Source organism: Aulonocara stuartgranti (genome assembly GCF_965226115.1).
Source record: "Aulonocara stuartgranti genome assembly, chromosome: 6".
Classification (NCBI taxonomy): domain Eukaryota; kingdom Metazoa; phylum Chordata; class Actinopteri; order Cichliformes; family Cichlidae; genus Aulonocara; species Aulonocara stuartgranti.
In genome coordinates, this window is record NC_138944.1 from 21,268,952 (window position 1) to 21,296,910 (window position 27,959).

The following is a 27,959-nucleotide window of genomic DNA, read 5'->3' on the forward strand; positions in this document are numbered from 1 at the left end:
AGCAGTTTATTGAAGCAATTATACAAATATACACAGAAATACAGTATATGAGGGGAAAATGGTTTGTACAGTTCTAAAAAAATTGAACATCAGTATTTGTATGACTATTCTGTAACATAGCCTTTAACTCTCAGGCAAGCTTCTTGTAATTTCATCTCATGTCTTCAGGAATAGTTCAATGGATTTTGACAAAATCCCCAACACCCCTGGCTGAAATCCAAACCATGACAGAGCCTCCACCAGGTTTTACAGATAGTACACACTCACTGTTTCACCTCTGTCCTGACTTTGTCTCTACAGACGGAATCAAACCAGTCATCAATCAAATCAAGTTTGGATTGATCACTCCATAAGACTTGTGTAATTTGGCACACCTGAGTCTTTTCTCCTTGTTTTACTTCGTAAGATCAGCTTCTTGACAGCCATGCTTCCACTGAGACCAACCAAGCAGATGGATCAACTAAAGGGTCAGATACATCTGACCTGATACATCGGGTCCTGTGTCAGGTCTTTGCTGTCAGCCCCCACTTTCTTAAGGACATGACTTTCAGGCACTGTTCGTCTGCTCTAGGTATTTGTTTTCAGGCCTGCTGCTTCTTTGGCCTCCACTTGTCCAGTTTCCTCATTTTTTTGACGACACTGCGTACCATACAGAGATATGACACGTTTTCATCACTGGTTGATGCCTTGTGTTAGGGGACCTTGTTTGCTTGAATGATTTATTGGTCAGTGTTAGGTGTCCTCAGATCCACTTAGAGAAAAAAAGATTAATATTTTGATTTCTCATAACGTGATAAAATATTTAGTAACTTTAAATTAAACATATTTAATTTGTTACTAATCTGTAACTAATCATGTGTCACTATTTATTGTATTTTGTATTATAATTTATGTATTTCTACATGTTCATGTATCAAAATGTAGTTTAAAATGAGTAGCCAATTAGATTTTTTTTTATCCCAGATTTTTAACTTTGCAGGTAAATTATGACACTTTGTTGATTAGAAATATTTGTGATCACCATGGAAGCAGACTATCCTGCCATAAATCTGCTTATTAGTCCTCCTCCTATTGATGTATAGATTACATGTCCTCCAATTGAGTGCTGAACAGCCAAGAATCAAACCACTAAGCAGTTAGAAGTTATTGATGAGAAAGCTCTTTCTGCGCATTGCTGTCCACCTCTATAAAATGCAGGAATCCAGAGGAAAACAGCTCGATGCATGGTGGTGAGTCACACTGAAGTGATTTCTGTATAGAGCCATTCCCAGAAGCTTTTTGTTGCAGGATAGAAAAAAGCCTGGATAGATTTTCTTCTTATTATTGGTGTTTCTGGTTTGGAATTATCGAAAAATTGTCATTCTGTGCATTGATCCAAATCAGTCGCTTTTCACTTGATCTAAGAAGATAGGTTTTACTGATACGATGATATGATGACTGATATGATTTACACACATTATTTTTTGTGTTTTTCACTTATACTCACCATGAATAAAAAGGTGCTTACTGTAAAGAAACTGCAGTGCTCCCAGTATTGACTGCAGTATTGAATGCAAGAAATAATTACTTGCCTCTTGATCTTGATTCAAAACCTAAAGTGAATGGTTTATAATCATTAAGGGCAAGGCAAGGCAAGGCAAGTTTATTTGTATAGCACAATTCAACAACAAGGTGATTCAAAGTGCTTTACAGAGACATTAGAAACAAGAACAAATAAAAAGCATGATTTAAAATTGAATAAAACAAGCAAATAAACTAACTAACTAATTAACAAACAAACAAACAACAGTATATAAAATCAAAACAGATAAAATCAGAACAGTAGATAAAATCAGTAGTTAAATGTAAGTTTTGAAATTTAAGCTTAAAGTGTGGATTTGGTGCTTTATTCAAATGCAGCTGAGAACAGGTGAGTCCTCAACCTGGATTTAAATAAACTGAGTGTTTCAGCTGATCTGAGGCTTTCTGGGAGTTTGTTCCAGATATAAGGAGCATAAAAGCTGAATGCAGCTTCTCCGTGTCTGGTTCTGACTCTGGGAACTGATAAAAGACCGGATCCAGATGACCTGAGGGATCTGGATGGTTCATACTGGGTCAGGAGGTCATTGATGTATTTTGGTCCTAAACCATTCAGAGCTTTATAGGCCAGCATCAGAACTTTAAAGTCTATCCTCTGACGGACAGGCAGCCAGTGTAAGGACCTCAGAGCTGGACTGATGTGGTCCACTTTTTTGGTCTTAGTGAGGACTCGAGCAGCAGAGTTCTGAATGAGCTGTAGTTGTCTGACTGATTTTTTAGGTAGACCTGTAAAGATGCTGTTACAGTAATCAAGCCTACTAAAGATGAATGCATGGACTAGTTTTTCCAGGTCCTGTTGAGACATCAGATCTTTTATCCTTGATATATTCTTGAGGTGATAGTAAGCTGACTTTGTTATTGTCTTAATGTGTTTTTCTAAGTTTAGGTCTGCATCCATCACTACACCCAAATTTCTCGCCTGGTTTGTGGTTTTTAGATGTATAGATTGAAGTTCTCTGGTGACCTGTAATCGTTTTTCTTTGGCGCCAAAGACTATTACCTCAGTTTTGTTTTTGTTTAGCTGGAGAAAATTGTGGCACAACCAGTCATTGATTTCCTCAATGCATTTACCAAGAGCCTGTACAGGGCCTCGGTCTCCTGGTGACATTGTGATATATATTTGTGTGTCATCTGCATAGCTGTGATAGTTTATTTTGTTGTTGTTTATAATCTGTGCCAGTGGGAGCATGTAGATGTTAAACAGAAGGGGTCCCAAGATGGAACCTTGGGGAACTCCACATGTGATACTTGTCTGCTCAGATGTGAAGTTACCTATTGATACAAAGTATTTCCTGTTTTCTACGTATGTTTTGAACCAGTTTAGTACAGTTCCTGAAAGACCTGTCCAGTTCTCCAGTCGTTTGAGTAATATGTTGTGGTCAACTGTATCAAATGCTGCACTGAGATCCAGTAAAACTAGGACTGACATTTTTCCACTGTCTGTATTCAGACATATGTCATTAAACACTTTGGTCAGAGCGGTTTCAGTGCTGTGGTTCTGTCTAAAACCTGACTGGAAGGCATCGTAGCAATTATTCTGTTTTAAGAAGTAACTGAGCTGTTGGGAAACTGCTTTTTCAATGATCTTACTTAAAAACGGGAGATTTGAGATCGGCCTGTAGTTGTTCATTTGTGTCTTGTCAAGATAAGATTAAACTTGTATTGCTCCTCTCTGATGTGGACACTGACTCAGGCACAGTATATACGTGTGTGTGTGTGTGTGTGTGTCTTCCAGAGTATGTGATGAACAACAGTGATTTAACCATTAAGCTGAGCTATACTGCCTCCTCAGCAGCTTGCCCTGAAAGCTCAACTCAGGTATTTCCAGTTGATCCCATTTCTTTTTTTTTTTTTTTTTTTTTTTTTTGGCCTGTCCCGTTTGGCTCTTTTGCCATCAGAATTGTTGTCTAAAAGGCAAAGAAAGATGCCCAACGGATTTACTTTACCAAACTGACCATCCCAGCCTTGCCGTAATGGTCCATTTGATTCACCTTTTATTGTTTATTTTATTTTCACTTACTGAATACGGGACAGACTTGACTGGGGGAAAGAAGGGGAGAAAGAAAGAGGGAAAGAGAAACAGCTGAGAAGAGGGACGGGGGAGAAGGGCAAAAGACAAAAACCAACAGAACGGGCAGAGAAAAAAAAATGCATATATCAATCACCTGGATCACCTGCTGAGAAAGAAAAAAAGCAAGCAGAAGAGAACAAGAGTAATAGAATAAACAACATCACAATGATATATGGGAATATGACAGTAAATACTAAATGTTAAACATTATTGTACAGCACATAAGATCAACAGAACACAGTGTGCTTTGAGGTAGGAGCCAAAAAGGGTGTAGTTTGTGGGTGTGATCACCCGTGTGTACACCTGTGAGCATGGACGCGCTTGTTTTTTGTTTTTTTAAAAGGTTCCTTCATGTAATAATCTGCTAGAGGGTGTGGGGGGGCCACAGCCCCGTCCTCCAGGGCGTGAAGCAGGTGTGGAGGAGATCAAAACTCCAGACATCCAGAGGCCCCCAGAACACAAGAGACCAAGGAAGACCAACAGAGGGGCAGCTGCGCCACTGTCCCAGAAAGAGCTGAGGAGAGTCCCAGATGAGGGCTCACTCAGCAGCCGCGGAGCAGAAGCCAGGGGGAGTTGCAGTGACGCGCCCGTGAGCTCCGCCGGCAGCCAGCTGCGCCTGAGTGACCGAGCCCCAGGCCGAGAGGCCGGGGGCACCCCACCTCCGAAGTGGCCCGAGCGAGCCCCAGGCTCCAGGCCCCGATAAGCGGCCGCCAAGGAGTGAGCCGGTGTGTACCTGGACGCCCATCCCCGGACACAAAGAACCACCAACGCACCGATGTCTGAGGGGGTCCGCCACTGGCAGGGGAAGTGGTGGTAGGGGGAGATAGGCCTCCAAACCTTGGAGGGCCTGAGATGTCCCCAGAGAGGTGGCGCCTGACACCCAACCTGACATATAGACACAGACATACAGGCACACACAGATACAAACATCCATTCCCACCCTCATGCTCTCATATGCACTTACTCCACACTCAACCAACGTGGAGACAGACATAAAGAGACGTTGTACACACGATCACACTCCCCAAGCGTACTCTACGAACCGGGTCTAGGTGCCCCCGCCCCTGGAGGGGGGAACTGCACCCAGACCCAGGTGGTGTTTCCCTTTTCCCTGCGGTGGGGGGAGGCAGACCGCCCCGACTCCGCAGCAGCAGGAAGGCTCCACACTCCAGACCGCAGTCGGACGGCCAACTCCTCCTCCTAGTCCTAGCCCCCCTGCTCCAGCAGGTCGCAGAGAACGGGGGTGAGAGAAGACTCCGAACCTCCCTCCACCCGCTCATTGTAATGTTGATGCATGTGTGTTCTAAGGTGCATTTAAAACCCAGGAGGGCTTGGAGCTACCTGCCAGAGAGCAGCAGGTAAGCGCATGGTCCCTCCTGCTAGCCCTCAATGTCTACGTGTATTTAAAATTGAGAGGTGGGCAACGATGCCAGGGGTGGGGTGTACACCCTGATGGTACTTTGGACTCCGTGTATCGTGCCCACCCCCAAGATCCTATATGTATGTGTAATGAGAGTGTGAGTAATGTGAATGTCTAAGTTGTGGGATAAAATTGAGGCAGAGGCAGCCAGAAGGGGACAGAGGGGGGGGGGGGGGGGGGGGGGGTAGCCTCCTCTGCACCCTGGTGACATACCCCTACTCCAAGGCCCTGCATGTGTGGGTGGTTGTGGTGGAGCGGGAAGAGGGAGGCAGCTGGAGATGGGGAGGGAAGGAAGGGAGGGGCAGGTGACCCCTCCCTGGGGCCAGCTCCCCCGCTGACCCCAGTAGGCACCCCCATACTCCGCGACCCGCCAGGGAAAGGGGGCCCAGGCCCATCCAGACCGGGCCCAGTGCAGCAGCGCCGCCCGGCCCCACAGAGCCCGGGACAGTCCACCCAACCCCACCACAGAGAAAACTGCACCCACCCCACCATCCACTCATCTTCCAGACTACATAAGACAATAAACACCCAGGCTGAGATCTTCCTCCACCTCTCCTGTATCTCCCCCTCCTGCAGAGGCAGCTCCTGAGGAGAGGAAAGCTCCTGCAAGATGTGACAATCTCCCCCACCAGTTGAAGAGCCCCCCAGGTGGCTCGACGCACCGGCGGCACCCTGCTCCAGGGCTGGGCCCCCATGCACCCACCCACCCACAACCCCAGCAACACACCAACCAGGACCCAAGCCCCCGAGGCCCGGTCCGGGTCCCAGCCCAGAGACGGAGCGCCCCCAGAACCTCACGCCCATCCCGGACCCACCCAGGGGCAGCCAGGCTACCAGGTCAGTAACCCACGTCCGTCAGCACAGACCCTCCCCTAGCCCCGCTGCACGCAGCCGCGAGGAAACAGTCACCGGAGAGCCAACAGAGCCCCTAACCGGACATGACCGCTACCCCGGGTTGAGCCCCCCAAGGAAGATGCCTCCGGGGAACCCCCCGACGCCCTAAGCCTGTCCCTACCCCCACACCAATCACAACAGTGAAGGCGGGACCAAACTATGACCCCCCACCCCCACTAGGTGATGGAGCTGATCAAAGGAGCCCAGAGCAATTGATCTGATGTGGTGGCAGAGGCTGTATCAAGACTAATGTAATCTAATAGATAATTTCTATATTGGTTAGAATTAAGATTATTTTTATTTTTCCAGTTCATGAGGACTGTTTTCTTGGCTATGCATAGGGCAGTGAAAACCATATGGGCGATATTCTTTTCTGTAGTGACATTATCTAAGCTGCCCAACAAACACACTAAGGGGGAAGTTGGAATGTTACATTTCAGACACTTCGATAAGTCTTCACATATCTCGCGCCAAAACTTCTGAACTGGTGGACAGAACCAAAGAGCGTGGATATAATTGTCCGGTGAATTGGTTTGGCAGTGTGAGCAGTTGTTGGTAGACGTAAAGCCCATCTTGAACATCCGATGACCTGTATAGTGCACTCTATGTAATATTTTGTATTGAATTAACTGAAGACTGGGATTTCTAATTAGATGAAAGGTTTTTAAGCAAATCTGAGACCAGAAGTTTAGGTCTAAGTTAACTGATAAATCCGCTTCCCATTTTGCAATAGGAAGTGATATTGATTCATCTGTTTTAGAAAGCATTCTGTATATTTTGGATAGTAATTTGGGGGGTTTAAGAGTAAGAAATTGAACCACACTTGGTGGTGTTTGTAGTTCAACTTGACCCGGTTTAAATTTCTTTTTTACTATGGATTTAATTTGTTGATATTCTAAAAATCTTTTCTTGTTGATCCCATATTGTGTAACTAGTCCGTCAAATGAAATAAATTCTGTTCCTTCTAGTATATGTTCTAAATATTTGATTCCTTTATCACTCCAATCTGAAAAGTTTATCATATTATTGTTTTGATCCCATTTCGTATGCAAACAAAGAAGAGTACCCTACAATACCACTGTAGAAATGAACACAGAGTAGGACTATTAAAAAACATACAGAGAGCAAAAGATCATAACCATCATTGACATATCACACTTAACTACCTTATTATTTATTTGAACTTATTCATATATGTAGTTTTATGCAGGAGCTTTACATAATTGCTATGAACCAAAAGCCCTGCTTTCAGACTGCTCTCTCAGTTTCAGAGCATTTTTTCCACTCTTGGCTATGTGTGATGTCAGTGAGAGGCAATGCCTTATATGGTTGCCTAAAATAAACACTTCAAAAATAAACCTTACAAGGTAAGGCTGCGAATCATGCAATATGGAGATGAGCACAATGTCCCCTTCAAAATTAATCCCATTTGAGTTTCCAACTTTGAAAAAGATGTAACTTTAGATCCTGGAGGTGTGATTTCATTCAAGCCACTGAAAGACTGTAAAATAAAGCAAACCCTGCAAATCATTCATTTACAGTAATAAAGGGAAGTCCTTCCTTAGTCTAAGAAATTTACAGGATTTTGCAACTTGCTCAACTGATAGGTTAAAAGACCTCCACATAACCTAAAATGGTTATAAAATTGAGATATAACCAATATAACCCTGGTGGGTGATTATAATTTGCACAATAACAATAGCTCATCACAAAAAAAATGTTACAGAGTATTACTTATCCAAGAAACCTGATTTCCGAACATCAAAAGTGCTTCCTGCAATTTGAGGCTTTTCCCGTCAGCTCTCAGTCATCCTGTCTCCCCACACACAGGCAGTCCACTTTTTATTGTTGGACCTTCTCCAACCGCAGACTCTAGTGTAAGGAAGTGGACCACAGAGATGGTATCTCGCCGCATTTCTATGGTCAGCACATAAAAGCACGGAGAGTGTGTGAAAATGAACATTTGATATTTACCCAGTGACTTTCCTGTCTGGAGCTGCTGACAGGCCCTGTGCCAACACATACACACACACACGCACACTATTACCCATCGTAAGTTACTCCGGCCTGTGTACACTGAGCTGCATTGAATAAAATATGGACAATTATTCTCAGAGCACAACCAGTGAAACTAACTTTTACAGATCAATAGTTTCAAATTTCAGCTCCATTTATTCTACACACTCCTCTCTACATGTATGCATGTGTGCATAATGTGGGTGTGATGTGACTCATGAAACATTCACCTGTTTCTCTCCTACATAATGCAGTACTGCATTGTGTGTGTCACTCTTGACAGCTGTTGGCTCTCTCTCATGTCCTGGATAAACACTTTATGGCACATGTTGTGTCCTTTTATTGTTTATGACATCATCCAAAAGTAGCTGTGCTGCTTAAAATGTGGAGAAATAATGAACTGGTGAATGAATGAATGCGGTGTGTTTTTTACCACACTTACAAGGGAGGATTAAAGCTACTGGGGGGACAAAAAACAATTTGGTTCAGGCTTTTTTTTTTTTTTTTTCATAACTCTGAGAAAAGTCGTAGCTCGCCGTGGTCGTAGCTTACCGAGAAAAAATAATTCTGCGGCACAATTCTGAATTTAATGTCAGAATTCTGAGAAAAAAAAACAAATTCTCAAAAAATCCTCGAGCATAATCTCCCCTTTAAAAACATGAACCCTCTCGATCGATCGATCGATAGATAACCATTTCCATGAAAGGGTGAACATAGTCTGCATTAATACTTAGGTAGGCGGTACGTGTCAAAGTAAAGGACCAAAGGTTCCCTTGCAGACCATTGCCCAAGGCATCACACTGCCTCTGCTGACTAGCCTTCTTCCCATAGTGCATCCTGGTACCAAGTGTTCCCCAGGTAAATTATGTTACGATGAACGTCATTCATCAGACCAGGTCACCTTCCATTGATCCGTGGTCCAGTTTTGATACTGACAAGCCCATTGTTGGTGCTTTTAGTGGTAGACACGAGTCAGCATGGGCACCCTGATCAATGTACATATATGTGTGTGTGTGTGTGTGTGTGTGTGTGTGTGTGTGTGTGTGTGTGTGTGTGTGTGAAGCGCAGCCAGTATTTTGTAATAAATGGGTAATGAATCTCTTTTTTTTTTTGCATTTTAATTTTGTTTTCTTTCTAGATCCTTACAACCTTGACTAAATTAACAGGAAGACCAACTCCAGTGTGTTGCGTGTTCCCTAGTGTCCATGTACTGAGCTGAAGTCATACAGTAATTTAAAAGGAGTTTTGCTCTGAATAATGATGAGGAAAAATGCAGAACAGGACATATTTTGCAGAAAAGATTGCTCAACAACTGGGTGTTTCACTTGACTTGCGCTAACGTCACACAATCTTCAGCAACACATTTCTTTTCCTAAATTTAAGAACAGAAATGGGGAAGATATGGTATGTTCTTTCAGTTTGAAACTGCCCTTGTCCAGTTTTTTCAGAATTTTTTAAAACTTTTTTTTGGTTTTGTGTTTTTTTAATCTAAGGAAAAGGTCAAAAAACCTGATGCATGATGGGGAGTCACACCAAAGTAATTTCGATATAGAGCCATTTCTTTGTCGCAGGACAGAAAATATATTCAGACTTTTATTTCATATATTTGAGGTTGATTCAATATATTCCAGGTTTATTCAATATATTCGGGCTTTTCCCGAACCTTATCCTATGGTCTGTTTTCCAGAATTCTGTGAGTGTGCTAGAAAAGCTAAGATGATGTCAGAACTGTAAAAACAAATATGCAAACAAACAAAACAAAACCCCACCACAACTTCTTTAGTCCTGACAATGTTTCTGTTCTCTGTTTCAGTTCTTATGCTACCCTTTTGTTTTTAGTGGCCCCAATCCTCCTGCACACATACAAGCCTCAGCAGTATCGTTCTTTTCCCAAATATGAGAACAGAAATAGAGAACAGAAACGCTCTCAAAAAGAAACAAGAGCTTTTCTGCGCAGATTCTTGTCCTGCAACACTTGTGATGATGACAAAATTGGTCAATATAGTTTTTATTTCAGCAAATCATACATAGACTGTAAAAAAATGCATCTGTATCATAACCTTTAAACACTATCAGAGCTGTGATGACAGTGTGTGATTGGTTGAGAGTGTCTACAGTGTCTGAGGTCATCAAAATGATTTGCACGTTGTTACACTCATGAAACGGCACACTTTAAGACCGAAATGCTTTCCAGGTTCATAAAGTGAATTGAAATTCCATGTTAGAGCGAATGAGGAGAGCAAAAAACAAAAGTTAGAGATGGAGAAAAAAAAACAGTTACATGGCACTTTTAATGTGTTAACATGGAATTTCAACAGATATTTGATCCAAAATGAAGCCAAATGGCAGACTAATCAATAAAAATTAACATAGGAGCTTAGGTGATCCCGGGTCTGCATAGACAGTCACGTGACTTATCGACAATACACATCTGGGATCAGATTCAGTTTTCAACCCTGACACACAATAAGTAGTTTAGAGCAGATCAGATACAAATTAAGCTTTTGAAACAAAGTAAAAGCAAACACTGTAAGATGAACATTGTCTTCTCATATAAAGCTGTCTAAACCAAAGCTTCCTCTAGCCAGTGTATAATATATAAAACATTTTCAAAACCAGCAGAATCTAAGTGTTTTTACGCCTTAACTGCTAAGCATCTCTGTGCTTATCTACATTCTAGCTATCCTATGTAACAAATCAGAAAATCTGAAGTATGGCCTAAGTAACACCATCATAAGAGAGACCCAAAACACATGCCAGACCAAAGTCCAAGTAGTATACAGGCTTAACAGTGAAGCCGCTCTTATGCAGTGTAACGGTGCGTTTAAGTCAGTCCAGAAAGCATGCTTCCCCGACTTCGACCACCACTACAAGGCACACCTTTCCCCTTTAACCTTCGCCCAACATATCATGTCATCAGACCTGCATGGATCTACGTTGTTACTGCTGTGCAGGAGACTTGTTCTGTTACTCTGTGTGCTAACACGTTAAGTCAGAGACTCGTATCTGAAAATGCAAAAACATCAACTGCACGCTATCTTTTAAAGAATTTTTCAGCAGTTTTCTTTGTGCTCATCAACCCATTAAAGGTCAATAAACATGTTTTAATTACATGGATTTGTGGCTGAACCACTTTACAACTTTTTTTGAATTCCTCAAAGGTTTGGCCTCGGGTTCAATAAAAACAACATCACGCAGTATTGGACATGCTAAGACAAATCTGCTTCATCTTCTGTATTCATCCTAAAGTGGATCAGAAACCAGATAACAGTAATACCCCACCAACACCACCACCGGCCACATAGTAATTTGTCTTTCCTTGTTGCTGAGCATTTGATTTGTGTCTCATTGAAAACAGCTAGCACGTCGCTTCTGATTGTTATCCAACTGGCATTTTTTGTTGGTTTTATTTTTTGCCTTAATTCTCCTAATGAAGCATGTCTAACTCTTATCTTGTTTTTCCACACAGTTACAGTCACAGTTACAAATCAAGATCAAAAGAAACCTAAAGAGTGCAATATTCTCTTATCTACATCATCAACATCCCACCTATACAACAGGAACATTTGATAAGGATTAAAGAGGTGGGTGCAGGGGAGAAGATGGAGGAATGAAGAAGGGGGGGGGGGGGAATCTCTTTAACATTGTGCCTTTGGCATCAACACACTCGGGCATCGGAGTGGTGCACAAAGACAGGACACAGACTGGAGGACACGGACTGTCCAATGAAGGGAAAGGTCTTTGCACATGTGACCAAATCCAACGCAGTGGATTGGTTATCGATTAGTCCTTATAATATTCTCTGGTTGGCTGACACACAAGTGAACAAGTGCCATGAACCACTCATATTTTATACTTAAACAGGAACAGAAATCATAAACTTTTTTCCAGGAATACTGATTTTTTTTCTAACTTATGAACAAACAATACACAGAGAATAGTCCATAGGCTGTTATTACGATTAAGTATCTGCCCGGGGAGTCACCTAGAAACGTGCAGTTTGACCAAACAAACAGTTTTCTCTTTTTTTTTTCTTTTTTTTCTTGTTTTTTAAATTTATGACAGGTATTCGTCGTCGTCATCATCATCCTCATCTTCAATGTCCTCATCATCCATACCGGTCTGGTCATTGAGGACAAACGAGTCTTCATCGTCATCAGTGAACAGCGAGTCTCCACTGCCAAGGTCTCCGGAAGATTCCAAAATCACACCTGGAAACAGGAAGGAAACCCAGTTTTGTATCTAATAAAGTCTGATACTTTTATAGGAAAAATGTAATCTATACAGTCATGAAAATGAAAGCTTTCCTAGGACTCTACGCACCCCTGAGAAAAACAAAGTACATCCAGTGATTCAGCAGCTTGTAGAACTACCTTTAGCAACAGTAACTTAAAGTAAATGCTTTCTGTATGACTTTGTCTCTCACATCTTTGTGGAAGAATTTTATACCACTATTCTTTGCAATGCTGCATCAGTTCTTAAGCATTTTTTGAGTGAACATCTGCCTATGTTTACTTCCAAGAAACTACGCCTCTTTAAGATCCTCTTTTTATACCCAATTGTGTGACTGACATGTTCACAATTAATCTGATTAGCTGCAGACAGAGCTGCCCTGTGCTCAAGTTGTCTGGCTTCAAAAAGCTATTACTGTGAGAGCAAAAACACTCATTAACCAATGTGTGACCTCACTATGGCTACTTCTGTTTGTTATTTACAGTCACATAGTGAATGTATTCCACTGACTCTGATAGAAATTTGGTTCAGTGGACTATCTTTGCCTGCACCATAATATTATGGACCAGAACCTCTCTCCCTGTGTGATGCAGCCACACATTTGGAGTCAAAGCCAAAGATATCACCATGACTGCCCAAAACAGATTTCATTTGGCCTTACACTTAAAGCAATAATAATAATAATAATAATAATAATAATAATAATAATAATAATAATAATAATAATAGTGTGGAGATAAGCTTAGGTGAGAAAAATCGAGCTTCGGGACAAACAGCATGAGGATTTTGTTGCCTTTGAAAGAGCTGCACTCGCTAGGTTTCCCCTCTTTTCAGTTGCTGTGCTAAGCTAAACTACCTAGCTGGTGGATGTAGCTAAATACTATGGCAGTGGCAACGATCTTCTTATCCAGCCTCCAGCAAATTGATGAACAGAAACAGATGACAGGCTTCATGAGCTTACATTGATATCTGTGATTTATTTCCTCTCCCTTAATTTTTCCCATCATGCTGTGTGTCTCTCATTTTCTTAAACACACACACTTGACACGCTTGGATGTCTTGCCTACCGCAGTCTGCAGGGCCATGAGTGCGTGAGCCAGCCACCTCGTTGCCATAGCGATCCACACACCAGCACTGGCCGCTGCTGCTGTGACACTGGTGGGTCCGATAGTAACCTTCCTCATCACAAGATGGCAAATACTGACCTACAGGAGCGAGCCAAAACACACACCATGAGTTCAGGCCGCACAGCGTTTGTGCGCGTATTTGTGATTCTGCGTGCGTCTCACCGAGTAACTTCTTGCCTGCTTGCTTTTTGTTGATAATGGACAGCTCTGCTTTGCATGGGGAATCTGAAAGAGACCGACAAGGGACACACTGTTGACAGACTGCAGAAGTCTGCTTTTCTGGGAATGCGTAAATCTTCCTTCCTTTGTCTGCTTTTGTGCTTTCATATCGATGCTTGTTTGTGTACCTCCTGTGACTCGTGGGTAAATAGTCTCCCTTTATTACCCCAAAACAAGTTTTCATCCCTGGTTTCATACAAATGTGTTTTTCATGCATTTTTTTGTATGACACTGTTTTGCATTTTATTGTGCTGTACAGACTACAATAATATCCAGTGCTGAGAAAAAAAGGCTGCTGCGACTGAATACAAGGTCTCTCTTATTATTATATCTGTAGAAGTTTGAGACTGAAAACTTAGATCTTGTTTTCAAACCTTTGCACAATTTCAGTTGATTATGGCTTGCTAAAGTGACAGAAGAGACTGAATAGCAAAGTAAAACTGCTACATTAAAGCGATAAAGACGCAGCAGGACAGACATCACAAATCAGTCCATCAGGCAGGTTCATAAGCAAACGGCTAGGTTAAATAATATAAACCACTTTATTTAGGTGGTAAAATTTAAAATGCATTTCAAAGGTTGCTAATAATTTGTCTCTGTAAAGAAAAAGTGAGCATGAACACCAAATTGAATCTTTACCATGTTTGCAATAGCGGACAGCTGAGGTCATCATTTTACTAATTTAATGTAAATGTCTTTTCCAAATAAAGCTCGGCAAACTAATATGACTGGGTCCTTGTGTTTCTTCCACTAAGATCTCAGCACATTATTCAGTGCAAACAGTGTTACAGTAAAGAAAACAGGTGTGTCCTTACCTGTGTACCTCTGGAAGCCTGTGCACCACTCAGAGCTGGTTATAAATTTGTCTGCGTTTATATCGCAAGATTTGAAGAAAGCATCTGAGCAGGGCTCATTCCTGTCCAGATAGAGGCTCCTGATCTCTGATTGGTCCAGCTGTAGGTCAAAGTTAGTGTCCAGCCGGGAGAACATCCAACCCAGGGGGTCCTTACAAATAGCTGATGTCCCAACTTCAAACTCTGTGGGTGGGGGGAGATCAAAAAGAGTGGGTGGCTATATTAAGAGTTTTTGTTTATGACTGAGTGTGTCACTAAAGCCAGCCTACTCACTGTTCTTCTCTGGCTTCTGGATCTTGACCCTCTTGTGGTTGCCATTCTCATGCAGCACTCTGAACCAGTCTCTCAGGCGGCTCACCACCTCCTTCAGCTCCGACTCGCTGCACACTGCAGAATAGTGACACTAAAGATTAATGACAGGAAAGTGACACTTTAATGTCCTCCTGCCTCCTCATGGACACCAGGAGTTAAGAGTCAGCTATGGCACAGAAACTCTAAGCAATTTGCTATCGCAACGACCCTTCACCAGGGCAGGAGTTTTATAATAAAGATGGGGCTGAACACCGTGGCAAACCCCACCCAGGCTTGCAGCGTGTGCATTCAAGTGTGCAAAACTGTGTACCTTTCTTCTCTGCGGAGCTCTGTTCAAGCTGAGAGGGACAAGGACACATGCCAGGGCACTTCACAGTAATCTTCTTTCCCGTGATGCATGCTTGGTAGTCTAACTTACACTGATTGAGAGCGACAGAGACAGAAGGGACGAGGCAGAAGAGGAAGCAGAATCAGGATGCATGTCTCATCAGGGGGAAATGAAAAAAGTGCGACTTATGGGTGAGAGGTGATTAGATTATGTGTTTGTGTGTGCAGGCACCTTGGTGGAGTAGGTGTGGCCATCACTTCCACATACGGGCGAGGGGTGAACCACGGGGCACGGTGTGCACTTTGACCCTGGACTCTGGTACAGATTGGCATCTTTAAAGCTGGAGAGAAGATTGAAAAGACTTGTTGTTTTTCACAATCACTGAATATCTGAGTGTTAAAACATGTCAAATGAAGTCCCATTTAACAATGATGCCTTCATCACAGTGCCTCGTCGGGCCCACCCTCCCAGTTTCCTTTAAATCTAAATCTTTTCTAAGCATTTTGGATCTGTGCTGGATTGTCTTGTTCAAAAAAATGAGACGAGGATTTAGGATTTGTGTGTGATTATTTTCTGATTTGCTTGCACACTGTAGTGGGAATTGTGTTGTTGCTAAGAATGGGAAATGGGGTCAGTATGATGTTACTGTCCTCTGCCCAGTCTGCAGTGTCCTAGACAGAAAAACACACACACGTACAAAGCCCATTCATATCACTTGGCAGGACTTTGGGTCCATTGTAAGAAAGCACCAGTGCTGCGGGTAATTGGACCAAACTGTAATGTCACACAACAGTCGCAAGAGAGACTGGAAAACCAGTAAACCAGCTGGAAGAGAAGGAGAACAGCAGCCCCTCTGGTGCTGCTACTTATTATGCCCCATACATTAAAAGAACAAAAAAAAAAAAGCAAAACACAAAACTCTGCTTTTATTTTTTTCCAAAATTCTCTCTCATTCATGTTCCACTTCATAACAGAAACATCTGAAAAGAAAAATAAGGGGCAGCTGGACACACAGGCTTGTTAAAATATCAAGCGTGTGTGTGTGTGTGCACTCTTACCTAACTCGCCTCTGGCTGACACAAGTGGCAGTCTTAAAATCCTCAGCCACACACACCTTGTGGCGACTGCATTTGATTTTCAGACAAGGGTCTTTGGCTGGATCAAGGCCTAAAAATACAGAAGAGACATACACAAACATGCTTTTTAACATGTGTATGCAACATTTATAGCCTCTCTATTTACAGTTTCCAATAATTCGTAATACTACGAGCAACGGTTAGCTTTTCCTTTTTGTTGTTTCAAAATCTAGATCAATGGTTCATAGTTAAACGAAGTGCTTCTTTTCACTTTCACATCTCAGTGACGTGAAAAGTTGTTTAAAGCTGAAGTGCATTTGCGTGTGTTTATTTGAGTCGGTATTTATTCACAGAGTACACTGGCCACGTGTCTCCCACACTAAACTCAGAGCCATAATGCCGTTAAGTATCCTTGCAGCTAAAAACAGATGGAAATGGTTTTAGAAGCTACTTCTGATCTTACATCAGCATCCGTTGAGTATCATTTATATGTGTGCTCTTGTGGAGATCCTCAAACTGATTTACTGTCAGATCACACAGGCAGAGAGGCATATGGCACTAAAGGTGGGGGCTGATTTTGGATCTGAATCTGAAGCAGACGGTATGATCCCTGCCAGTAAAGACAAGCTAGCTGCTTCTGACCCTGTGTCAGCTTTCAGCGAGTCACCTATGAGCAAAACCTAAGGCCCTTAGCTGTTCCCAGAACAGTCTGTGAATGACCTTTGCTCTAAAGAACCTTACTGTAATCCCTGAGCAGCTTTGGAAGATTATCCTGCCTCCACCCACCAACACACTATCTAATGCTATTGTTTGCCTGACATGTCTGTGTGTGTGGATGCGTTTGAGGATACAGCGATAAGTGAGAGTTCATGTCCTGACGTGCCTCGATGTGTGTAAGAGCTTAGCACTGTCAGTAATACAATGGGACATTAGAAGATAAAAGAACAGGAAATCATCCTGTTTTTTTCAGCTGGGTGCTGAGGTTAAAATAATTGGGGATGGCTTACAAGTAAAACCTTCAAAATCTCGTTTTATAAGAAAGAGCCACCATGATGATATTTATACACTGGATATGAGCATGGCTTGTATCAACCTGCACAACAAGCTGGTGGATGCCAAACAGAGTGACAACTTCTATAAGAACAGGAAACTGTTGAAAGTGTATTAATCTTTTTTTTCCTGCTTTGACCAGTTCATATTACACTACGTCTGCAGATCGATGCATACATCAAGGGTCCGACTTACTAATGCACTTTAAAAAGAAGGTGCAGTGACACGATCGTGTGTGTTAGACGTGCGAACTTTTTGCGACTGTCTGTGTTGCATATGTATTTCTAGAAGTTCTTTTCTCAAGGTGCAAAAATATAGGAAGATATTTTAAATCAAGTACAAAACCTGATTTACTAACTTTTGTGACACACAATTTACTTCTAATTGCATCAACATTTAATGTGGAATGTTTTTATTCTTATGTTATTTTTTGCACTTCATATCGAAGTGAACTGAATGTGCCTGTGTTTAGGAAACAGCACAACTTTTGTATTTGGGATTGCACTCACGTGTTATTTTGATCACATTTAGCAAATCTGACCATATGTCTGCAGACTGACGAAGATGCTAAATGTTCATCAAATGAGTCTCTACAAGCTTAACCTGCCTGACATTACCTCCTATATTTCTTAATCACAAAGAACACATGGGCCAAGTTGTAAATATATAGCTATGACTATTCCGTGCTCTTATTTTGATTATTTTAGGACTAACACAGCCACTTCAGTTCTGACTCTTTCTCAATCACACCCACCTTGATCAAAGGGCTTGGATGGAGTCCATGTTCCAGGCTCCTGAAACATATCATGAAAATACTGCTCAGATCACATATTAAGCAAATATTTCACTACACATGATCACCGTACACAGACTACAGATTAAAGAGTCATACAAACCTCAACTTCCTTTATGAGAAAGCATTACGGAAACAGAGAGGCAGGAATTAATTCTGATTAGGTTTAGCACTTGGAGACACACACACACAAGCATACAGTATCATTGAGCATGCTTTGATTTTGTCACGATAATATCGATGTTATGAAAGTAGCTCTCCGTGGATAAAAGATGTCCTTGTCTCACTGTGTGTCAGTGCATGTGCTTTATACTTCTTCATATCACTGAAAAGAGAAATTTGTTTCATGCAACACATGCTTCTACACGACAGTGCAATAGTGGTGCAGCTGGTGAAGCTTTGCACCATTTAAGTTGTGTAAAATTGCTGTTAGTAACTGGATATGATTGAAATAAAAAGGATGATTAACAAATAAGCTAAATTGTGGTATCATAAGAGCACCTCTATAAAAATTTGCAAACTAAGAGATCTTTTTTATGTTCTCTGCATAAGGAGAAGCCTTACAGAGATAAAAATATATAACCCGAAAATATAAGTTTTTTGTGATTCATTTTTATATTTAACATCCTACAAAATGCTCTGCTCTATTAAAATCTTCCTCGGTGTAGTTGAATGAGTCGGTTCATTGCCTGTGAAAATGTTCCCACAGTCTAAAAAAGGAATTCGCAGAGGTGAGCAATTTGCCAGCTTTTAATAGAAGGCCAAGATGGAGACACACCCAGCGGGCGCTGGCTTATGATGCAAATGTAAAAGGAGCTTAAGAACTTGTGAGCTCTGTGTTGTTTTGCTGAGGTCAAAGATCTCACTGTCTGGTCTCTCCCTCTGTCTCTGGGCATCCATTCAAACCCAACACCGCACCGCGGTCTCTCGGATTCTGTCACAATGGTAACCCGTTGTTGTCGTCTCACCTGCCTGCTTTCTGTTGTGTTTATCGTCCACGTTCAGTCACACTCACACACATTACTGGAGATTACATCCGTTACAAGGAATAAACCAAAAATCCAAAAGATTAATGTTTTTTCTCATATGTGTGTACTAGCACTGAACCTTTTAGTCATACATGATGTTTGCATACAGTAATCAAAAAACACAACTCATTTATAAAACTGTCATATTTAGAGTTTCCAGTGCAATCATTACAAACTACAAACTTTCCAGAAAGAACAAAAGCAACAAATGAAACTAAATTTACTCTTAGCAGTTAGAGCTAATTTCAGAGTTTTAATGACAAAATACAATTATGACAAGGGATTTGTGTTTTAAACATAATGGCAATGCAGCTGAAAACACAGAGACAATTTCAAATCCAATTATTCACCCAAGTCCTTTTTTCGAATGACTCTAAAGTCTAAAAAGCAACCACTGACCTCCATGCCACAGATCAGAAAGATAGTTTAAAGATCTTATAAGAACGACTCATTTCAGCACAACTACAATGCACAAAGACCAAAAACTCTCCTTGTGAATTTAGTGATAAATTGTAGTTGGAAATTCATAAATCATGCACTGATGGTTCAGTTCTGTGGAGTTCCTTAGGCTCTTCTTCTTCTCTAAATATGGGATGAGGAATGATTAGGAAGTCGTTCATGTTCTATTTATGACTGGAGTCATTTAAAGCAGAACCACAACACAAGAATGACAAAACCACCTGTGAATACATCAGAAACTGTCCCAGGACCTATGAGAGCGCCTCATACATCAATGGGCTCAACTTGACTTCCAAAGTAGGAAAAACCTCTGCCCCCCAAAACCCCCCATAATGTCAAATTTTTAACTTGGAAAACAGAAGTTGCTTCTGGAAAAAACCCTGACCCTGTGCTGTTGTGGCCACAGCTGGACAAACAGAGAAAACCCATCCCACAGATTTCAAAAGCTGAAGTCTAAAAGCACAAAGTGAAAAACTCCCACAGTACTGATGGAGATGCCTTCCTTAATGATGACCTTCCTCTGCGTACTCAAATGCAAAACAGTGAAGCCGTGCTTGCTTTGTGCAGTACTCTTCAGCATGTGACTGTGATTGGAGGCCACTTTTCTGAAATGGGTTTGCTAAGTGTCTCTCTAGAAGAAGTTACAGCATGACGTTTGCAGTATTAGACATTATGAATGTGAACTAGCTCGCGCATCAGTCTGCTGCACATTAATACATGAATGAAAACGAAAATAACAAGCCATGTGTCTTTACTTCTATTACTCATAATTTCACTTAGAATACATAAATAAGTTTAGGTATGAGTGTATGGCTTCAAAGAAACATTTTTTTTAGTGGCCTCTGATTTCTATGGACACAGTTTCCTCGCATTCTCCCTCGTACAGAGCAGATTAATTGTGCTGCTGTGATATATTTTGGCCATACATCACTTTGTACATGGAGAAATGCGATGTGGTGCAGTGGTTTGGACGGGCGAGAGATGAATTGTGAAAAAGCAATGACAGCGGAAGGCCAGAGTAACTACAGTTATGAAGCAGTTATTGCTTGGGCCACAGTGAGAAACTACACAACAGCAAAGACAAATGTGCTCCACCAAACACACGTTAAAAACTTAAATGAAGATGAAAGGAAGTTTAAAAAGAAGAAGAAGAAGAAGAAGAAGAAGAAGAAGACAGCCAAGTTGAGCTTTACAGCTCTGGCATGGCAGGACGTTTGGGAATATGAGTGTACTTTTACAAATATGAAGTACTGCAGTGTGCTATTCCAAATTATCTACTTTGGATGTGCTTGACAAGTTTGCACTGTTTTTCTAACATCTTACTCCAGTTCACTTGTATAGATTCACTTAAGATTATCTTAAGTTTTGTTTAAGATTTTTAGCAATCATAGCACACAGTACTGCAGACGGCTTGTATCTGTTGTTACAAACCTGGGTTTTAAGATGGACAGTGATTTTAAATTAGATAGTCAAATTAGGGGTACTGTCAAGTCCAGTTTTTATCATCTAAGGCGCTTGGCAAAGATAAGACCTATTTTATCCAGGCCGCATCTTGAAACGGTAATCCATGCTTTTATTTCATGTCGTTTAAATTACTGTAATGCACTATATTGTGGAGTTAGTCAGCATCTTCTCTCTCGTCTGCAGCTGGTCCAAAATTCTGCTGCACGACTTTTAACCAGAACTCGTAAAAGAGAGCACATAACTCCCGTCCTGGCTTCACTCCATTGGCTGCCTGTATATCTTAGAGTTCATTTTAAAATTCTCATGTTTGTGTTTAAATGTTTAAATGGTCTTGCCCCAACTTACCTCTCTGAGCTTCTACATCCTTACTCACCCCCCAGGTCTCTCAAGTCAGCTGACAAGCTGCTCCTGGAGGTACCCAGGTCCAAGAGAAAGCTCAGAGGGGACAGGGCCTTCTCTATTGCTGCTCCTAATCTGTGGAACAATCTTTCCCAGCACATTATATCATATATGTCATTATATTATGCTGCTATTCATACTGTCATTATATTAATGCTGCTATCCTGTATATATTGTACATACTATTGTTTGAGTACTTACGATTGTTTTTTTTGTACTTTTTATATTTTACATTTATATTTATTATTGAAACTTGCACCAAGGGAGTGGCACTCCAATTTCGTTGTACTCTGTACAATGACAATAAAGGCTATTCTATTCTATTCTATTCTATTCTATTCTATTAGAGAGGCCCCTTCACTGTCCACTTTTAAAACACGTCTTAAAACTCATTTTTACCCTTTGGCTTATGACACAGTCTGACCCTGATTTTATTGTTTTAATCTAATGTGCTGATTTTATTGTTTTAAATGTGTGTGTGTTTTTTTTATATATATATGTTTTACTTATCTTATATTATTATTACTATTTTTCTCATTTTTTTAACATGCTCAATGTATCATGTTTGGCATGTCAAGTGTACAGCACTTTGTGTTCAGCTGGTGGCTGATCTGAAAGCGCTATATAAATAAATTGCTTGCTTGCTTGCTTGTATTTGGACCAATGAAAGAACTGCTCACAGCGACAGAGTTGCTGACCTGCAGTATATGACTAAATGTTGTATCTTGACTTAAACCAATTATACTAAATGTATGAAGGCAAAGCAAATGCTTCTATTTTACTTTTTTTTGTAGTCTATAAGTGACAATGATGTAGAATTATTTACACTGTTGAACTGAAGCTGTTTACCCCAACATCCCCATTATGAAAAAACACGACTTCAACTGTCAAGAGTGTCTCCCTGTGTCTCGCTTCCTTGCCTGCTGTGTGGAGGAATAGGGTCAACTCTTGCTCTTTCTTAGCTCTAATTAATTTCTCCATCTTGTCCTTTATTGTTAATCCTTCTGACCTTCACTACAGACTCTTTGGTACTCTTCACATCGTGTGTCTCTAGCTTCAAATAATAATAAAAAACGCTGTGGTAAAGGTGAGCATCTGCTTCTCTTGCTTAGAGTTACACACACAATCTGAGGTCTTCCTTAGCATTAGGAAAACACACAGAGCAGAGATGAAGCCATATAGTGAGGTATTTGTTTCTGTTCAGGATGTGCCCCTTCCAGCAGTGCAAACTGTGGAGACTGAATAATGAGAACATTGCATTATAGGGCCAGGCCCTCTGGACCAGTCAAGACAACAAAAGTGCTTGCGGTCTGATTCCTTAATGGAATCAACAGACGCACGCACACAAGCACGGACTCACACACACGCACACATGAGCGCACGTCCATGCACAGACAGCTCTGCAAACAAACATACTTATCACCACAGCCCTGACTGCAGTGTCAGAATCTGTCAGCACTACAAAACATCAAATAACTGGAAGAATGCACTTCAGTGCACATGCAACCCGCCACCCACTTTCCTAAAAAACACAGAAAACCTAAAATTCAACAATAGACCTAAAGGTCTCCTGAGTGTGCTCGAAAATGGCAACTTTTCAATTTATCTCTCCATTTGTTTCCACCTCTATTCTTTGCTCTCCCTCATGGTTCTAACAGCCTTTTTTTCCTCATGTGCACCAAATCATGCAAACACAACAGTGTGTGGCTAATACCCTAATTTGCTGCTGTGGGTATCGATTTGATGCGGTTTTATCCGGATGCCTGTAGAAACATTTCCTAGTGGCTATCTTGCTTCCGACAACCGCTTTTCTCACCTTTACTTCACATTTTCCCAGATCTGATTTCGGTGCTTCTAATTGCATCCTAATGACCTCCTTTCCTGTCCTTGTTACCTTCCTTCTGATGTCTAACAGGAGAAATATGTACATTTTTTTCACTGTGCCAGCTCTGCTCGTCTTGCTCAAGCTTGTCGCATGCATGCACTCGCAAACACATACAAATCTACACTGAGGTGCTTTGAAGCGGAAAACGCCTGAAGCTCTGTACCTTTCCTACATCATTCACACTCCACAACACAAACAGTGTAGGACTCTCTCTCTCACACACACACACACACACACACACACACACACACACACACACACACACACACACAGAGAAAACACAGAGACAGGAGCGACTACAAAAAGGTATAATCTGCTCTTATGAGAGTGGCCTACACAGGATGTTATTTTCCTCCTATAATATACCGCACAATAAATTGGCGTGAATGTCATCACGCATCACTCATCGTGTTTTTCCTCCAATTGTTAACAGTCTCTTCGCTCTGTGCCAGTGCTGCAAGCAGGCCAAGGTCCAGCAAGAGAAGCAGAATATCTAAAAACTGAGATGGCACCAGTGCTGAATAAGACAGCCCCAGGCCTCCACAGCTACCCTAACAGGACTTAACAGTTAACCAGTGGCCAAAATCCCATATAGTGCACTTAGCATGAAACCCACTTATGGCTCTTGCTGAAAGATGTAAAAACAATAAAAAAATTTTTAAAAAATACAGGCCTGACATATAAAATGAAAATCACAGGAAAAAAAAGTTGTGCACAGAATCCCAGTGCACTGGTGGAAGAACTGTGTATGTTTCACTATTTTAAAAAAAATCCTTTTTAGCTTTTAATTTGTTTTAAACTATTTTCAACTTTGTTCCATTTGTTTTTATTGCTATTAACTTCAGCCACCTCTTATCACCTTTCATTTTTATGGAAATTGGTGCAGAGATTTACTGAAATAGGTAAACTTACAAGTGAAAAGGAAAAATAATTTGTACAGTTCTAACGTGCTTGAAAGTCATTGTGTGGTATGACCAGCTTTATTTTTCAAGATGATCCCACACAGATGGATCAACTGCAGGGCCAGATGTATCTCTCATAACTTTTAGATACTGTTCATCTGCTGTAGATTCTTTTTAAGGCTTGCCACGTCTTCATTTGTCTTCCACAGTTTCCTCAAATTTATTTAAGTACACACTGCACACCTGTTGTGACACACCAAGTTGTCGGCTAGTGTCTCTTTGGAATTCACCTTGTTGGTGCAAAAATACAATTTTATATCTGTCAAATTAAGTTATCTTTGGCATTTTTCATAAATTCAACTAAAGAAACAGGAGCAAATTCTCTGTTTTTACGACAGGCTGCTACTAACAAAGTGCTTAAACATACAATTGAAAATCGGTTCTTTGCTAAGTCGTTTGCTTTGTAGATACAACTGGCTCAAACCTCGAGTTAGGTGCTTTTTTGTATAATTGATTGACTCATAGGTCAGTGTTAACAAACAAACTAAGAAATAAAATATAAACATTTTACAGTTACAGGGACTAGGTTGAAAATGAGTGAAAAAGCAGCCAATGTCCAATGAAAAACTTTGAAAGACCAGAAAGACTGAAGAACTATTAGTCAAGACCATTAAAAAAACCAAAACCAAGAAAGCCTGGATCCTTGGTAGCACAATGTAAAGAAACGCGGGGTGGCTTTTGCGTAACTGCAGATGCACACAAGGATTTGTAACACTCACAACATTTAAAGTTAGAGAAAATGTTTAAGATAACCTAGCCTGCTATTTGGTCATTTGACAAAGTCTTATGGGAATATTTTTTCATTTGTGGTCCTTTGTGAATCTTTGACAGCTATGGAACAGTTAAAAGACAACTTCATGCATTGCAATCACATGACTTTAATTAAATAGTCTTTGAATCCCTGCAGGGGAAACCCCAACTTTAAAAAAAGCTGATGTAACCACTTCCTGTATAGAAACATTATGTAGGCCATGTCTCCAAAACAAAGTTCATATGTATTCACAAGTTGTGCTCGATGTCTTGTGACAGTCGGTTGCAGCTTTCCTGTGCTGCTTGCTGGCCCCTCGAGCTCTAACCTCTGTACAGCGAGTGCACACAGTATGTGACAGCAGCGTGACGCTGCTGAAGTGATTGTGTTCCTTAATGCATGACTATATCAGTCAAATTGCCATCACCTCTAACTATAGTGCATCATCATTAGCACAGAAACAGAATCGACTCCAGAAGCACTGCACAGGTGTTAATGATCTACAAACACAGCAAGCCTAACAACACATGTGTTTCATCTAGTTCCAGATAGGTGCACTGAATATGATTTTATTTCTTTTTTTAAAAACTTCGATTTTAATGGACCTATATTTGGATTGTTGGATTTCAACCACAGTGTTGAAATGCATACAAAATATCCGAAAGGAAAGATGAATAGATTGAACATAGCTGCTTTATAAAATGCACAGATACATTACTGCGTGCAACAGTGCAAAAAAGAAAAAAAAACAAACAACAAAACCACACAGACAGACAATTTGGGACACAACCTTAAAACGGGAAATGAAAGGCACACATGTATATACAGAGCATTCAGTACTTTTGCACTCCACCTCTAACTCTAATGCCTGCTGAGCCTCAAGGTTAAATCACACAGATGTGAATGCACACGAAGCTTTCAGCTCACCGACAATCATTCTACATGCTTTCATGTTTCCTTTCCACTCTCATTACTCTGCCGCTTCTTCTCACCTGTCTATCTGTCCATCTATCTATCAATTCTTATGCATTAACACAGTAACAAAGCTCTGCTAACTTTCTTTCTACCGCCTTCTTGTAGCTCAGGATGTCAGATCATCCTAAATAGCACACGGTGCGCAGTTAATCACATTTCCTCTCTTCTTGGTTCTGACACTCTATTTGGATAATCCAAATCCTGTTCAATAGTTGGACCTGAATGTATCACATGGCTCCACCTGAGCTGATGGGATCTCACACAAGTGTGACTGGCAGAGAAAGTGAGACAAATAAGTACAAGTTTAATAGAAAGCCGTGTATAAAAAACAGCACTTTCTCTTAGCTTTAAAAAATAAATAAATAAATACATTTCACTTGCGCTTTTGTTGCTCTGCCTCTCTGTCGGATATCAAACACGTCAAGGACCTTCAGGTAACAATTCCCAGTGCATTTGTTCAGCAGTGTGGTAAAACCACTCAGAGCTGGAGTACATTTTTTCTATCATGTTAAATCTGTTTGTTTTTCAGTCACTGAGGTACAGTACATAAAGACTGTTATGTACAGACATGCTTATTTTCATATATCCCATCTTGTGAGTGAGAACAAGTTCAAGCCTGCACAAATCAGTCCTGGTGTGGAGCCATTTAATCTGTGCCTAGAGGGAAGACGTGTTTTTTTTTAGCAAATACACATCACCTAAACTCTATTGGACTATTTCCAGTTTTTTATCTGTATAATACAGATGTTATGCCTTTAATTACAAGCTAAAAAATCTTTAAGTATTGCTCAAGGTAAAAAAAAAAGTATTTCCATTACTGTAAAGAATGACAGTTGTTTATGGGACATATGCATGCAGCCTGGCAGCAGCACATGGTCAGAGGCTACTGGTATGTGCCATGACAATCAGTGGCGGCATTAACTTCACTAAGTAGCCCTAAATACCCACGTCAGGTTAATCGTGGCTGACAGCACCTTCTTGAAGTCAGCTAGTTAAGAAGCTGTTAAAAGAGGAGACCAAAAGGCGCACAACACATCGCGTTATATTCCTTTAATATTCCCACAGGGACCCACGGTGTGTGGGTTTAAAGTGGACTCGCTCTACATTGTTCATCTAGGCCTTGCTGCTGCTGACTCTCTCCTCATACCTGCTTATTATAATTAGGCCCCTTTTTGGGGGGACTCTGTGGTGCCTCACAGACTGCTCTGCGCCTTTGTGATTCGCACAGGCCTCGGCTATCTCTGCTAAGCAGGGACTGCTATCGCGGAAACACACTCACAGGCAAGGATCATCCCAGCATCGCTATTAGTGTATTTACTGTCTCAGCGGAGCGGCTGATGAACGTGTGACAAACGGCACAACGGGCCCCGTGACGCGGCGCTTGGACACAACGACAAAACGAGGAGCGCGTGATCACAAACCAATGAGGGTGGCTAGAGGGAGAGAAAAGAGGGGGGCTGGAGCGGGGCGTAAATGAGATAATGTGGAGTTGGGGTGGTGGGGGCGATAATAATATAAGCCTGAAATGTTACTTACATCTCTGAATTTATCCCATTTCCCCGTGAGCCACTTATCATCCAGAAAATTGCCGCTCTCGGAGCGAGCGGAGACGTGTCCAAAGGCGACGGCGCACACACACAGCAAGGCGACGCTCAGCATCTGCGGACACACAACAGCACACACAGATAGAGAGAGGACATTGGGTCCGGCTGTAGGACACCGCAATCGCGCTGAAACAGAAGCAGTTCAATCTGCGTCGCATCTGCGACGAACGCTGAGCGTCAGCTCGGTAAATATCAACACGGAGCTTTCTGGTGGTTTTTTCCTACCTTGTCGCATCAGCTGCTCTCCAGACTGTATGTGCTCGCTGCCGTTCCTGTCACTAGTAATAGCAGCCTCTCCTCCCTCACCGTCTCTCCGCACCGGCTGTCTGTGCGCAGCAGAAAACGGGAACGCGCTCGGATGCGTGCACGAGCTCTGTGTCTTTTTCTGTTTTTTTGTATCCGCGCGTAGCAGACGCTCCTGATTGTTGGATGTGGTGCTGCTATCAGCTAAAGCGATTTCCAGT

The 27,959-nt window shown here is 41.5% G+C and overlaps 1 protein-coding gene across 1 annotated transcript; it reads right to left on the reverse strand.

The window, feature by feature from the left end:
* Positions 1–9,971: 9,971 nt before the first annotated feature.
* Positions 9,972–27,853, reverse strand: spock3 (SPARC (osteonectin), cwcv and kazal like domains proteoglycan 3). Its single transcript, XM_082536264.1, has 11 exons — positions 27,721–27,853; positions 27,428–27,550; positions 17,933–17,972; positions 16,111–16,219; positions 15,284–15,392; positions 15,035–15,143; positions 14,686–14,799; positions 14,374–14,595; positions 13,502–13,564; positions 13,280–13,417; positions 9,972–12,190 (listed from the first exon to the last, which is right to left on the reverse strand). Exons 2-11 carry the CDS (start codon positions 27,548–27,550, stop codon positions 12,036–12,038), a joined length of 1,182 nt encoding a protein of 393 aa, XP_082392390.1. The 5' UTR covers positions 27,721–27,853; the 3' UTR covers positions 9,972–12,035.
* Between the last annotated feature and the right edge of the window lie 106 nt (positions 27,854–27,959).